The sequence below is a fragment of a genome, unplaced genomic scaffold (assembly GCF_019419815.1).
Source record: "Pyrus x bretschneideri cultivar Hongxiangsu unplaced genomic scaffold, Pyrus_bretschneideri_v1 Contig151, whole genome shotgun sequence".
NCBI lineage: Eukaryota > Viridiplantae > Streptophyta > Magnoliopsida > Rosales > Rosaceae > Pyrus > Pyrus x bretschneideri.
The window spans coordinates 1-13,317 of record NW_025999448.1 but is presented as its reverse complement, the minus strand read 5'-3'; the positions used below and the strand labels follow the sequence as shown (position 1 = coordinate 13,317).

Below are 13,317 nucleotides of genomic sequence, written 5' to 3'. Positions count from 1 at the left end.
AACTCCTACTTTGCAAGTGTGATATAACCTTCTTTTTGCTTTTACTATGCAGTTTTCTCCACATGAAGCAAAAGAAAACGAAAAAGATTTGCATACTGCTCTGTTTTTCTCCAAGCGTAGTCTGGATCACGAGCTAAGGTATGATCTATTGTTTCATTCTTTAATTTCATCTGCTTTAAAAATAAAGGATTCCTTTCTCGTATCTTGAATTTTATTTTTTGGATTCGTATATATTCAATAGATCGAAAACGCAAACGAATTGGTAAGCTAAAGGTGCCATGGCGATGGATATACTCACTGCAATTATTCCTACAATAATTGACTACACAATAAGACCAGTTGCACGCCAAGTGGGTTATATCATTTTCTACAAAAGCAACCTTGAAGATCTGAGGACTAAATTGGAGAATTTTGATCTTGTCAAACAAAGGATGAAGCATGAAGTTGATGAAGTCGGAAGAAAAGTTAATCAAGAAGTGGAAGCTGATGTCCACAAATGGCAGTCAGATGCGGAGGAGACCACTCTGGAGGCAAAAGCACTCTTGCATGATGAAGGCCCTGCAAAGACAAAGTGTCTCATTTTATGTCCTAATATGATATACTATCATCGGCGTAGCAGGAAGTCAACAAAAATGATGGAAAAGATTGAAGCACATGAAACTAAAAAAAAAGAGTTTTCCAGTGTTTCTTACAAAGCTCCCGTAGAAGACATATCTGCCCTAGCCTCGGACAAGTACATGGCCCTTGAATCAAGGATTTCAATGGTGAAGGATATCATTATGGAACTGAAAAAACCTGATATCAACAGGATTGGGGTGTACGGATTAGGGGGCGTCGGGAAGACAACACTTGCCAAAGAGGTTTACAGAGAAGTTGTCAAAGAGAAGTTATTTGATGATGTGGTTATAATACTAAATGTCAAAGAAAAAAAGGACAATGAAAAAATTCAAAAAGAAATTACTGAAAAGTTGGGGATGGACATTGATGAATCTGAGAATATGGGAAAAAGGGCGAATCTCATATGGGCCAGGATAAAAGAAGGGAAGACTCTTGTCATTTTAGACGATGTCTTAGAAAGAATTAACTTTGAGGCTGTGGGACTTGTCGGTGTGCCGCACTGTAAGTTATTGTTGACATCTAGAGAAAGAAATGTTTTATTCTATGACATGCATACACAAAAAGATTTTCAACTTGGATTTTTAACAGAAAATGAAAGTTGGAATTTGTTTGAGAAGATGGCGGGTAATGTCGTTAAAGACAACCGTATACTGAAAGAAGCAACCCAACTAGCAAAGAAATGTGGAGGTTTGCCGGTTTTGGTTGTTGCTGTTGCAAGTGCTTTAAGGGAAAGTAGTTTGGAGGAATGGAAAGATGCGTTGAGAAGTTTCAAAAGATTTGACAAGAAAGAATTGAATGAAAAAGCATTATTGGCTCTAAAGTGGAGTTACGAACAATTGGAGGATCAAGAGCTTAAGCAATTGTTCTTGCTTTGCGGAAGTTGCAGCAATTATCTCAGTGACTTGTTAAAGTATAGTATGGGTTTGGGTTTGATAAAGAATGTTGAGACAGTGGAAGAAGCACGGAATTCATTGAATGTAATGGTTAAAAAACTAAAAAATTCTGGCGTATTGCTGGACAGTTATCACGATAGGACTGTTAGAATGCATGAGCTTGTACGAGATGTTGCTGTCCGGATTGCATCTGATGATCAAAAGGCCTTTTCAAGAGCATATGGAGATGAGGTGAAAGAATGGCCAACTGACAATTTCCTTAAAAAATGCACAAGGATGTCCTTAAGAGGTTGCAAGATCCCCAGGCTTCCTGGAGTACCTTGGGAATGCCCAGAATTAAAATTGTTAATCTTGTTCGAAAATTATAAGGGCGACTCCCAGGAAATCCCAAGCAATTTTTTTGAAGGGATGAAAGAACTCAAAGTGTTGGATGTAACCGAATTCCATATTCCGTCACTACCTCCATCTCTTCAATCCCTAAAGCATCTCCACACATTGTGTTTAGATCGGTGCGAGTTCGTAGACATCACTCTTGTTGGACAACTAACTAACTTGAGAATTCTTAGCCTCGTAATGTCCAAGTTTAAAGAGTTGGCGAGAGAAATAGGGGAATTGACAAGGCTACAATTATTGGATTTGACCGGTTGCTCTGAACTTGTTCTGATCTCACCTGGTGTTATATCAAGCTTGACAAGACTAGAAGACTTGAGGATGGGAATAAAAAGCTTCAAGCAATGGGAGGGTGAAGGTTTGGTCGATGGCAGAAGAAGTAATGCTAGTGTTTCAGAGCTGAAGCACTTACCCCATCTATCCGCATTGGACATACACATTCCAGATGCTAACCTTCTTCCAACCAACTTGTTCTCCGATAAGTTAGAAAGATACACCATACTTGTCGGTGATTGTTGGGAGTATCCTAACATCTTTGCAACCTCCTCTAACATGCTAAAACTCAAGCTCACCCGGAGAAATCAATTCGACCGAGGTATAAAGTTGCTGGTAAAGAAATGTGAGCAGTTGTACTTGGATGGGGTGGAGATTGTGAATATTATTTCCTATCTATTTGACAGTGAAGCTGTTAGACAACTAAAGCATCTCCATATCCAAAACAACGATGAAGTTAAATATGTCATTAACTTCGTCAATTGGAGTTATTCTCATAATGCCTTCTCCAACCTGGAATCTCTAGCTCTTGAAAACCTTGTGAGTTTGGAAAGTGTATGTTATGGGCAACTCATAGGCGAGCCTTTCCGAAAGTTAAAATCTTTGACACTTCGGAATCTACCAAAGCTTATTGGTTTCTCTTCCAAAGGCAAGCAATTAACGACTGCTACAGAATCCGACGAAATCGTTACGAAGGATGAGGTTGGTGGACCACCGAGACTGTTCAATAATGGCGAGGTACTTTCTTAGTTATTTTTCTAGCAAAATGGTTGCATGATTCTTTCTCCAAATAGCTTTCTTATTCGAATTCGACATATAATTTTTTTTTTTTTTTTCAATAAGAAAAAAGATACAAATGCTTAAGATTTATTTTTTTTCAATAAGCAAAAACCATTTAAATGATATATTATGTTATTAGGTTTTGATATTAAGATTTTTTTCCTAGGTATTCTCTTAACAAGTTCAAATCTTTTGCACTCATTTATGCATAGCCTTGTGACTTTTTAAAAATTTTGATATCTATCCATTCACTCATCCAAACCTAACGGAGTTAACTCCAAATAAAATAAAATACAAAAATCAGAGTGTAGCCCAGCGGACTCGGCGCCTCTCTGTCTCTCCCATTCCCCTTCCTTAATAAGGAGAGTCTTTTATTATTTTGGTTTAGCACATGGCAAGGAATGAATGGCGGTGTAGTACCATTCAGCATGATCAAGTTAAATCCCACACAAGTTTTTTTCTAATTTTGATGTTAGATTTTTTTCTTCCTTGGACATTCAAATAATGAGTTCAAATCTTCTGCACCTATTTATAAACATAGACGCTTTGTGACCTTTTTAAAATAGAAAAACTAATAAAAATGGTTTGAAAACTTTGAGTTTTAATTATAAAGGCAAAATAAAAAGTAAAATAAAAAATACCAGATTTGACTTTTTAGTATAAAAATATAATTTTTCATTAAGATGAATAGTACCACAAGTTTTTCGTTAAAATTTTATTTTAAAATTTAAAAATCTATCCATTCACTCAACAGAACCTAACGGCGTTAACTCCAAATAAAATAAAAAAATAACAATCAGATCGTAGCCAGCGTACTGGGTACCTATCTCATTCGTGAGATTTTTCAGTGCAACCGATATACGAGATGTACCACTTGTGTTTCCTCCCAACAAAAAATTTTCCCTCCCATTCCCCTTCATTCCTAACGCCACCAATCACGGCACCCTGAACCCCACCTCGTGGTGAGCCAGGGGAGACGCTTATATTCACAAATCTGACAGCCCAAAAGGGATTTATTCTTCAATATTCCCAGATTTGGTAGTCCGCTATTCTTTGAATGAGCAATTAAATTGAAGGACGAGGCTTTTCGATTTGATTAATGGATTTAAAGTGTGAAGTAGATGCAATTGATACTGCTGCTGTTTAGAGAGAGAGAGAGAGAGAGAGAGAGAGAGAGAGAGGATGAGCAGCTTCTTTTTTCTTACTTTTGATTTTATTTTTATTTAATTTTACTGGGAGGAGAGGGTTATGTTAGGGATTAGATTGTGAACAGGTGTCAACTAATGAAACATGTTATAGAGAAGTTACTCTTATTTTGAGTGCAAAAAATTTAAACTCAATCACTAAGATAATTCACCATTTGTCACTAAAAATATTCACAATAATGTAATCTTGGTATCAATTTAAATAAAATAATTTTTTATTTGATCGAAAGTAAATAGTTTAAATTTGGAATAAAATTGACATAACTTTGGCCCTATAAAATTGGCATAGTTTTTTTTTACTCCAATTCATTATTTGCTAGTTAATGAAAGTACGAAGATATCCAGCTGTCTAGTAACCTAGTAGCTTACTTTTTTAATATATGATCTTTACTTTATATCTATGCATTTGGAACACATATGGCAAACAACATTGTAAATTATAATTTCCTAAAATAAACATGAATTTTGTTATGTGCTATGCAGGTTTTGATATCCAATTTAACAACCTTGATTGTGCATCAATGTAATAGTTTAAGATTCTTGTTTTCTAGTTCCATGGCTAAATGTCTCGGGCAATTCAAACATCTCACGATATCCAAATGTCAAGCATTACAAATGGTATATGACACATCATCTACCACTCAGGTGAATGGTTTTGAGTGCCCAAATCTAAACTCAGTTGACATAGACTCATGTGATAGTTTGAAAAATATTTTTCCCCCCTCAGTGGCCAAAGATCTTAAGCAGCTAAGCAGGTTGAAGGTTAAGAATTGTGATTTACTGGAGGAAATTGTTGAGAAGAAAGAAGGACCAGAAACGGCATATGAGGAGTTCGAGTTCCCTAAAGTAACATTTCTGGAATTTCATAATCTACCCCAACTTGGGAGTTTCTGTCCAGGGCTGGATATTTCTAATTGGCCATCACTCAACATCTTAAAGTTCACGAAATGTGGTGATGTGGAGATTTTGCCCGTCGAATTTTTAACATATCAAGACAAGCTTGAGTTGGGCCACCCAAGGTCAACGAAACAACCTTTCTTTTTAATTGAGAAGGTAACCATACTTGTCCACAATTCTTTTGATATTCAAAATTTTATGTGATTTTTACATACTAATTAAACATAGACCATCAAGTAAATAAATTTATTATGTTTTTAATGTTAAAGTTATTATGTGATGTTCAATTTTTCAAAATATTTTAAAGCATGCCATTACTGTTGATTATATTTCAGGATAAGTCACTCCTCAACTTGGAATACTTGGTTTTGGACGAGAACACGGATATTTTGTATGGTCCACTCCTGGCAGAGTTGCTGAGAAAACTAAAAGTAATTGGTTTTGCTACTTCACATCCCAAGTCAGATGATTTCTTTGAGAATTTACAGAATATTGAAAATCTCCGTGTGTTCTCTGCTCCTTGGAAAGAATTAATTGTCCACAACCACCAAGGAAGTAGTAGCGGGGAAATACATGAAGTTAAGACCCTCCCACGTGTAAAGGGTTTGTGGCTCGGCAATATGCCGGAGCTGATACATCTAGGAAAGGAGAACTCCCAACCAGGGGGCCCTGTTTTTCCAAACTTGGAATTTCTATGCCTAGAAAAATGTGGCAGATTAGAGAATCTAGCTTCAACTTTGATATCCTTGCGGAATCTAACCGCTTTGACCATATGGAGCTGTCACGGACTGCAATACTTAATACCTTATTCTGTGGCTAAGGATTTGCAGCAACTCCGGGAGTTGGATGTTCGGTATTGTGAAAGAATGGTAGAAATAGTGGCAAGCAACGGAGATGATTCAGAAAATGAGATTACTTACAGTTGCTTGAAACATTTGCAACTTTCTGGTCTACCAAGTCTGCAAGGATTTTGCACGGGAAATTGCATTTTCAAAGTCCCATCCTTACTGTCCAAGGATTTGATTGTCAAGAAGTGCCAGCTGATCCAGTTAAAGATTTCTCCTGATGGGTTACTCCAAAGTGATCCAAGACCAGAAAGACTACAAATGGCAGAGGAAACTGATGATGTACTAGAGCTAAGTGATTCAAAGGAGAATGATCGTGATCAAACCGTAAGTTCTTTATTCACTAATTAAGCATCTACTAATTTCACTCTCCAATTTTTCATCTTTTTCTGAACCTTGAACCGTTAAAATTAAAAGTTTGATTTATTCATCTTATTCGTAGTTCTTCAGTCAGATTTCTTATTGAACAGTTTGAGTGTTTATTTGTAATCGTCAACTAAATATATATTTTTACAGGACCAGCTGATGATTGCAGATACAAATTTAGATGTTACAATTGCAACACCCTCTACCAAAGAAGAATCCTCATTTTTTGGCTGGCATGTTAAGTTTTTCCGGGTGTGTGTGATTGCTTGTTTGTGTGTTATATTCTTCTTTCTTTTGTTTTTCCTTTTAAAGGAAGAAATATCATCCTGGGGAGCAGACTAGAAGGCTCTCTGATCTACACATTCCCCAGAAATCACATTGGTATGTCCAAATTTTTTGGATAGAGACAACTATGCTACTTGATGTCGTGCTAGTCATAGTTCCAGGAACAAGATGGGCACCACTCTTATTGTCAGTGACCGCCATATTGGATTTAAGCTGGCAAAGCTTCCTCCTCAAGGAAGAAGCCTTGGTTATGTGATTTCTGTGGGCTAGAGGCCAGTTCTAGCCTTGGTTATATGATTGCTTGGACCTTTTTGGCTTTGGCGTTACTGTGGTGGTTGAATCAGGGGCGTTGGAGATCCTGAAGATGCAGGCTATGTTGCCTTTAGCGTTATTGTGGTTGCTAGTTGGGTTGCTACTTTCAGTATACTTCTTTCTAATTTCTCTTGTTGCTGTGACTATTCTCTGTTCACCCCTCAACGGTCTGTGCCCAGCTTCGTATCCGAGGCCGATCTCATCTTGTTTGATATAAGCCTGCAAGCTACGGCATCAACTGAAAAGGTATCCCAGAAACTTGTGTGATTTGGGTAGGCACTGATACATATTCCAAGTCATGTTATGCTTGTGTTGACTTGTTAGTGTTTAGTGGTAAAAGTGTGATTTGTATTTGGAGCTTAGCTTTGTTCACTACATTTTCGGTATTGGTTGTTTGGGAAATAATGCTAGTGTGATTTCTGTAAACATTGAAGCATTTGAAGTGGTGCTTGTATGCACTTGTCTACTGAAACTGCTTTGTACTAGAGAGTGCTTCTTATTCTTTACTAATATCAGATCAATGGAATCGCATCTTTTAACTGGATGTGCGTACGTGTGTATTTTTCTTTTTCGTTTGGAAAGAAAGCTAGATTTCATTGGTTGGAGTACAATTTTTTTCAGAGAGCTCGTAAAATGATTTTTTTTGCATCGTTTTAGCTAAAACTTTGCTATAAAATAGAGAGCATTGTAAATATGCTTGAGCGTTGCTGCAGGACTTCAATGCACCAACCTTAACTACATTAGTACTATATAAATGAAAACACAATTGAAACCCATCAAACAAAACAATCCCACAATTTAAATGATTCAATCCTACTACAACTGAAATTCAGGGAAAGAATGAAAAACCAAAACAAAACTGCAGCACCTAAAAAGTTGTCATACAAAAAGACATGTCAAGAAATCTAGTTCGTTAATTTCCAACTGCTAAGTGGCATTATGTAACTCTAGTAGTATAACTTATTAACTACTTATCTGGTGGGTTGCAATTTTATTCCAATTGGTAAGGAAATGAAAACAAAAATCAACCCCTTGGTCTTAGTTGTGGCTGCAAAGTGCAGGCCACCACCAAGTCTCATAGTTTGTGTTTTAGCAGAACACTTAAAATAAATTAAATTCTGAAATGTAAATTCAAGATGCACATATAGTATTGTTGAAGTCGAACTGAAAGCACTGATAATTCCAAGCAACAGAGCAGCAATTATTAAGAGCCAAAACTCATTCCTAGTCTCCTCATCCTGGTACTCAACTCCGTAAATCTTCGGTCAGCATCGTTGACTGAAATTAGGAGAGAAAAAGAAAAGGAATTTCAGAAATTGTCTATGAAGCAAAGGATTTTGCAGTTACTTCAAGACATGTAAAGCTGAAAAATCTTGGACACATAAAGCTGAAAAATGCAAATAAGTAAATTGCTTTGAAAAATATATTAGGATGATATTACCTTACCAATCACAACTTATTTGCATCTTGCCAAATCTCTCGGACTCGGATTTAAAAATTTTCGACATTGTATTGCCAGGAGGACCCAATTGGCCTGATTAAAAAGCACTCCTTTCCCAAAACCTTTGAACTGTTCAGAGTCCATATTCCAGAAAACAAATGCTAATCAATAACCAATTAATACTGGGTAATCATTGAAATTAAAGTCCAGAATTCACTAATGTCAAATTTACAGCCAAATGAGCAATCAATTGACTTAACTGTTAGGAAAAATGTGCACAGAAAAGTATCTAATTTCACAAAATAAATGAAACCATATCAAATGTCATGATATAAACTCAGAACTCGAAAGTTTAAGCAAAACCCACTCTCAACAATGTTGTAAAAAATAAAAAAATAAAAAATAAAAAAACGCCTTTTCATTCATAGTTTGAAGTAATCCAAAATTGCAAGCAATAAAACGCTCCAATCAAAAAAGCTCTGCAAGGTCATGAAATTGCCCATGAACATCGCCACAAATTGTCGCTGGCATTTTCACAGGCATGCAAATAAATAATAATAAATGTCTACCCATACAATTTGAAAGATCTACACCAGCGTCACCAATTCAAAATGAAAGACAATAATGACGCTTTTTTCCCATACCAAATGCAATAACAGTGAAATATGTAATGTAACACATATAATAAGACACTAAAGAAACCAAAATTTTCACCTGAGCATTGCTTTCACCCATTAGAATTTCCTTTACTTTCTCGCATAACGTTCTCACCTACAATGAAGCAATGAAGAAACAATCATGTACAGATAGACGGTAAAAGTCCCAGATTATACTTTAGTTCAGATAGTTTTGTATGTGTATCAGATAATTCATTTTGAAAAAAACAACTGCCTTATCTTAGAGTGGCAATACAACCGCCTTATCTATAGTCAATGGCTAAAATATTTATAGGATCCAATCCATTTTTCAAATAAATGAGAAGCATGTTATAAGACAATTTGGTTCTTCACCTAATCAGCTCAAAGTTCCCTCACCAAAATAAATTCTTCGAATGAAGTAACCCCTCTTTTTATGCCATCTATAACTAATTTCATGTCATTCCGAGAATGACCTATTTACCATTTCCCGCTAGATACAGATTAGATCTTGTAGTAAATTTAGACGAAGTAAGGCATTTGATTTAAAATCACAATAAACAGAACCTGAATTACATCACTACAAACACAAATAAAAGAAGGGATCTTTTGATATGGGTCCAATTTTATAAGCCTGTTTTGAATGGAATCCACTTATATTACATAAGCATAAGTGGGGGCTAGTAAGTACAACAATCATCCATGTCAGCAATTAAAATGCACATAATTTACCAACAAAATTACAACAATTGCCATTAGACCCCTTTATCAGGTCTCTTGCAGATTAATCTCTTTGTCTATTCAAAAACCTTATCCTCCCATCTTTCAAATTGGTTTGCGTCCGTGTCCAGCGGAAACTTTGTTTTGAATCCTAAATCCGTATGAAGCTATGAAAGCTATAAATTTTCTCCCAGTATATGATGAAAGCTACGAAGATCTGGTTCTGGCTTCCCGGTATACCTGGAGAACAGGTATTGTAAGTTTGGGTGTACCTGGAGAACATGTATTGTAAGCTATAAATTTTCCTACATGTTGGGTAGTTTAAATACAATATAAGTGGGATTTTTTGCTACATGTTGGATTTTTTGCTTCCCCAACTTAATATACTTTAAGATTTTTATTTTATCAATATATTCACAAAAATGTCTTTCCATAATAGCAATACTGGAGTAAATTTGACATTGTTTAATTGAAAAAAAAATTGTGACAGTAAAACTAGACAAGCATGGTGTTGCTAAAAACACAATGAAATGTTCACAATAACAATCAAATAGTTAAATAACCTCCGCTTTAGACAAATTTTTGCAAAAATAATCTATTAAAAAATGGTTGTCGGTAATTTTCCTCCATGTTAGGTAGTTTAAAACCGTCCCAAAAAGTAATATACCTGTACAACTAATGGTGAATGTAAAAATCATATTCTACAAGGATAGGTAGTTTATATTGTAAGCCAAATTGATAGGTAGGATAAAATTTAACATCTTATGGCTGCTTGTTATATATAGGTTTGATTTGGAAGGTTTAGTAATGATAGCATAATAAATATATTATCTTCACAGATTGCATAAGTCATATGACATGTAAGTAGATACTGGAAAAAAGAAGAATATGAGTAAACTAAAAAGTCGAAGGCATCATTTTATTACATTGATAAAAAAAGAAAAGAAAAAACATGTGTTCATATATTTGAAAAAAAAAAAAAATCCAAATGGCAATGGAGATGTATGTCAAATAGGGGCATTGCAAGTTTTCCGGTTGTGGCGTGTAGCATCACCACACCTACTGCACTTGTTGGGGCGTGTTTCTTCCCTAATAGATTTTAGTCTTTTAACTTTTGGTCTACCTGGGGACCTCTTTGTCAATGGGGGTTCTATCACAAACTCATGACTCATAGATTGTTCATCCTTTTCAATATTAGGTACAGGAATGATGGGATATGAATAAAAAGACTTATAGAAATATGTTGTGAAATAATCTTCGACATAATCATATGGGTTACCTACATCTTTCAAAATAGCTGCCAAAGCATGTGCACAAGGGAACCCTTTAATTTGCCATTGATAACAAGAACAAGTATGACTTTGTAAGTCCACCATGACAGAATACTCATCTCTGACTTCAAAATATGTTCACTTGAATGACACACATTCCAATGTCTTCCAACTTCAACCATTTTCATCATTTCGTCATCCATTGTTGGGCATATTGGTGAGGTCCATCTTTCGGCTTCACGTTGCCTATCAGAACTCATCTCCATCAACTTCACACGTATGTTATCAATCATTTGGTAAGTTGGCATCTTGCGTTTATCCAAAATCCAAGAATTGAAGGATTCTGCAATATTAGAGCACATCTCACCATATTTTTCCCCCTGAAGTATGCATTGGACCAGTTTTCTTTGGGCATGTTTTGCAAAAATTTCTGAATTATTGTGTATGCATTGGACCAGTTTTCTTTGGGCATGTTTTGCAAAAATTTCTGAATTATTGTACCACCATCCTTGATGAGAGTTTTCATTTCCTGATCGAACACAAGTTGGGATGGAGCGTAACAACATTTTTGGAACAGGTTAGCAACGACTTCACCATAACCAGAACCTATCTGCTTTGGATATTTACTTTGTATATTCAATTTCAAATGAAACATGCAAAATGCATGTGGTGCTTCTGGAAAAACGGTGGAAACAGCTTCAAGTAAACAGCCTTTCCACCAAAGAATGCCCAAAATCAAGAAAATGAGGAATAATGCTGAAACAACTCCAATCACAATGAATTTCTTCCTTTTGCTATCATCAGGCGGCTCGAAATCTAGAATAAGTGACAAGGATAGTGACAATAAGCGAACAATAAATTTCTACCGGAAATTAAAGAGTACACTTTTCAAAGAGGTATAACATCAAACACCTTCTGTGCATTGGTTTTTTTTTTTTTTTTTTTAAATAAAAAGAGAAAGAAGCATGTCAATGAGAGATGATAGAAAGGGATTAGGGGGATTAGGATAAAGTCTTCATGTTTTGAATTCGCATAGCAAACAACAATAAAGTGGAAAGCAATTATAATATATCTGACTTGAAAGTTAATTGGCATTCAATCTGCTGTGTTTTAGTCCTTTGATAGATGGAGAAGGTTAAGTATCGACAAACCACGAAGGAAAAACACGATCATAAAAACTGTACCTAGAGAATAGGTCTTCTGAAGAAATCTACACGTATAAACACATGTAATTTGTATAGAAAGTTACTAGAAAGTTAAAAGTGATTAAGCCTTCCTTAAAAATAGATTGATAAGAAATTCAAATTCAAAAATTGTTATCAAGAAATCTGGGAGAAAGATGAAGGACCACTGAACAATGAATTTAAATTCTGATAAAAATGTAAAACATGGGAAATATATGGAGAACGTGCAAAATCTATAGGAGGGTAAAATAGTAATAACAATGCAAAAAAATCAACCTAATCAGAAAAATTGCTGACATGGAATCCTAGTCATTGGAGCTAAGTCAAAAGTAACTAAAAATTGGACTAATCCTAATGTTGGGCTATAAAATTGGACCTATTTCAAGTTTCCCCTAGAATTTATAAATTGATATGCACCAATTCCCTTATTTGGATTCATACGCATAGAAATTTAGAATTTTCGAGTGAAAAAAAAAACTTGCAATTGGGGATCTCCAATTCCCAAGTTTAAATTCCATGTAAATATGTGTCATTTTTCAATTTCTATGATTGAGAGTCTAAAAATAATAAATTTCGTATTTAATTTCATTGTTTTTTTAAGTTAACCAAATAAGAAAATTCACAAATTCTAAAAAATAAAATCTCATCATTTCAATTTTCGTCATTTTATAATTTCTTAGTAATCTTAAATTTCTTTATCCAAACATAATGTAACTACTTAAATAAAAAATAAAAAAAAACCATGTGGACAAGTCTCCACCCACCACACCCCCCCCCCCACCCCACCACAAAACGCCTCTCAATCCCCCAAAATCTCCCCTCCCTCCCATTTCCAATCCCCCTCCATAGTCATCCAGTCCCCCGACTTCACCCGCTTCCGCAAATCCTTCTCCGCCGTTTCTATGATTTGTTCTTCATAAATTCGTGTGGAATCAAATAGTAGGGATTTGATTTTGATTACCAAATTATTATTTTATTAGACAATGATTGTTTTTTGGATTGTTGAAAGTTTGAATTGTGGTGGTGATGGAGGAAGAATGAGGACATGGAGATGGAGGTGGTTGCTCGATCAAGTGAGGGGGAGTGAAGAAGATGAACAACCTCTTTTTTTAATGAAATATTATTTTCAAAGTAATAATTAATTAATTTTTCTTAATTTGTTTTGTCCACATGGTCTTCTTCTTGTTTTTTAAGTGTTTAAT

The 13,317-nt window shown here is 35.3% G+C and overlaps 1 protein-coding gene and 1 long non-coding RNA gene across 2 annotated transcripts; one reads left to right on the top strand and one right to left on the bottom strand.

Annotated features, from left to right (window-relative positions):
- Nucleotides 1-247: 247 nt before the first annotated feature.
- LOC125475636 (disease resistance protein At4g27190-like) lies at nt 248-6,621 on the top strand. Its single transcript, XM_048580611.1, is given in 4 exon segments — nt 248-2,912; nt 4,643-5,212; nt 5,392-6,228; nt 6,418-6,621. Coding segments are annotated over 4 exon segments (4,245 nt in total). The 5' UTR covers nt 248-278.
- A 1,371-nt stretch (nt 6,622-7,992) lies between these two features.
- Nucleotides 7,993-9,167, bottom strand: LOC103940477. Its single transcript, XR_007256952.1, has 3 exons — nt 9,020-9,167; nt 8,306-8,434; nt 7,993-8,142 (listed from the first exon to the last, which is right to left on the bottom strand). It is a non-coding gene; the product is annotated as an uncharacterized LOC103940477 (long non-coding RNA).
- Nucleotides 9,168-13,317: the final 4,150 nt, after the last annotated feature.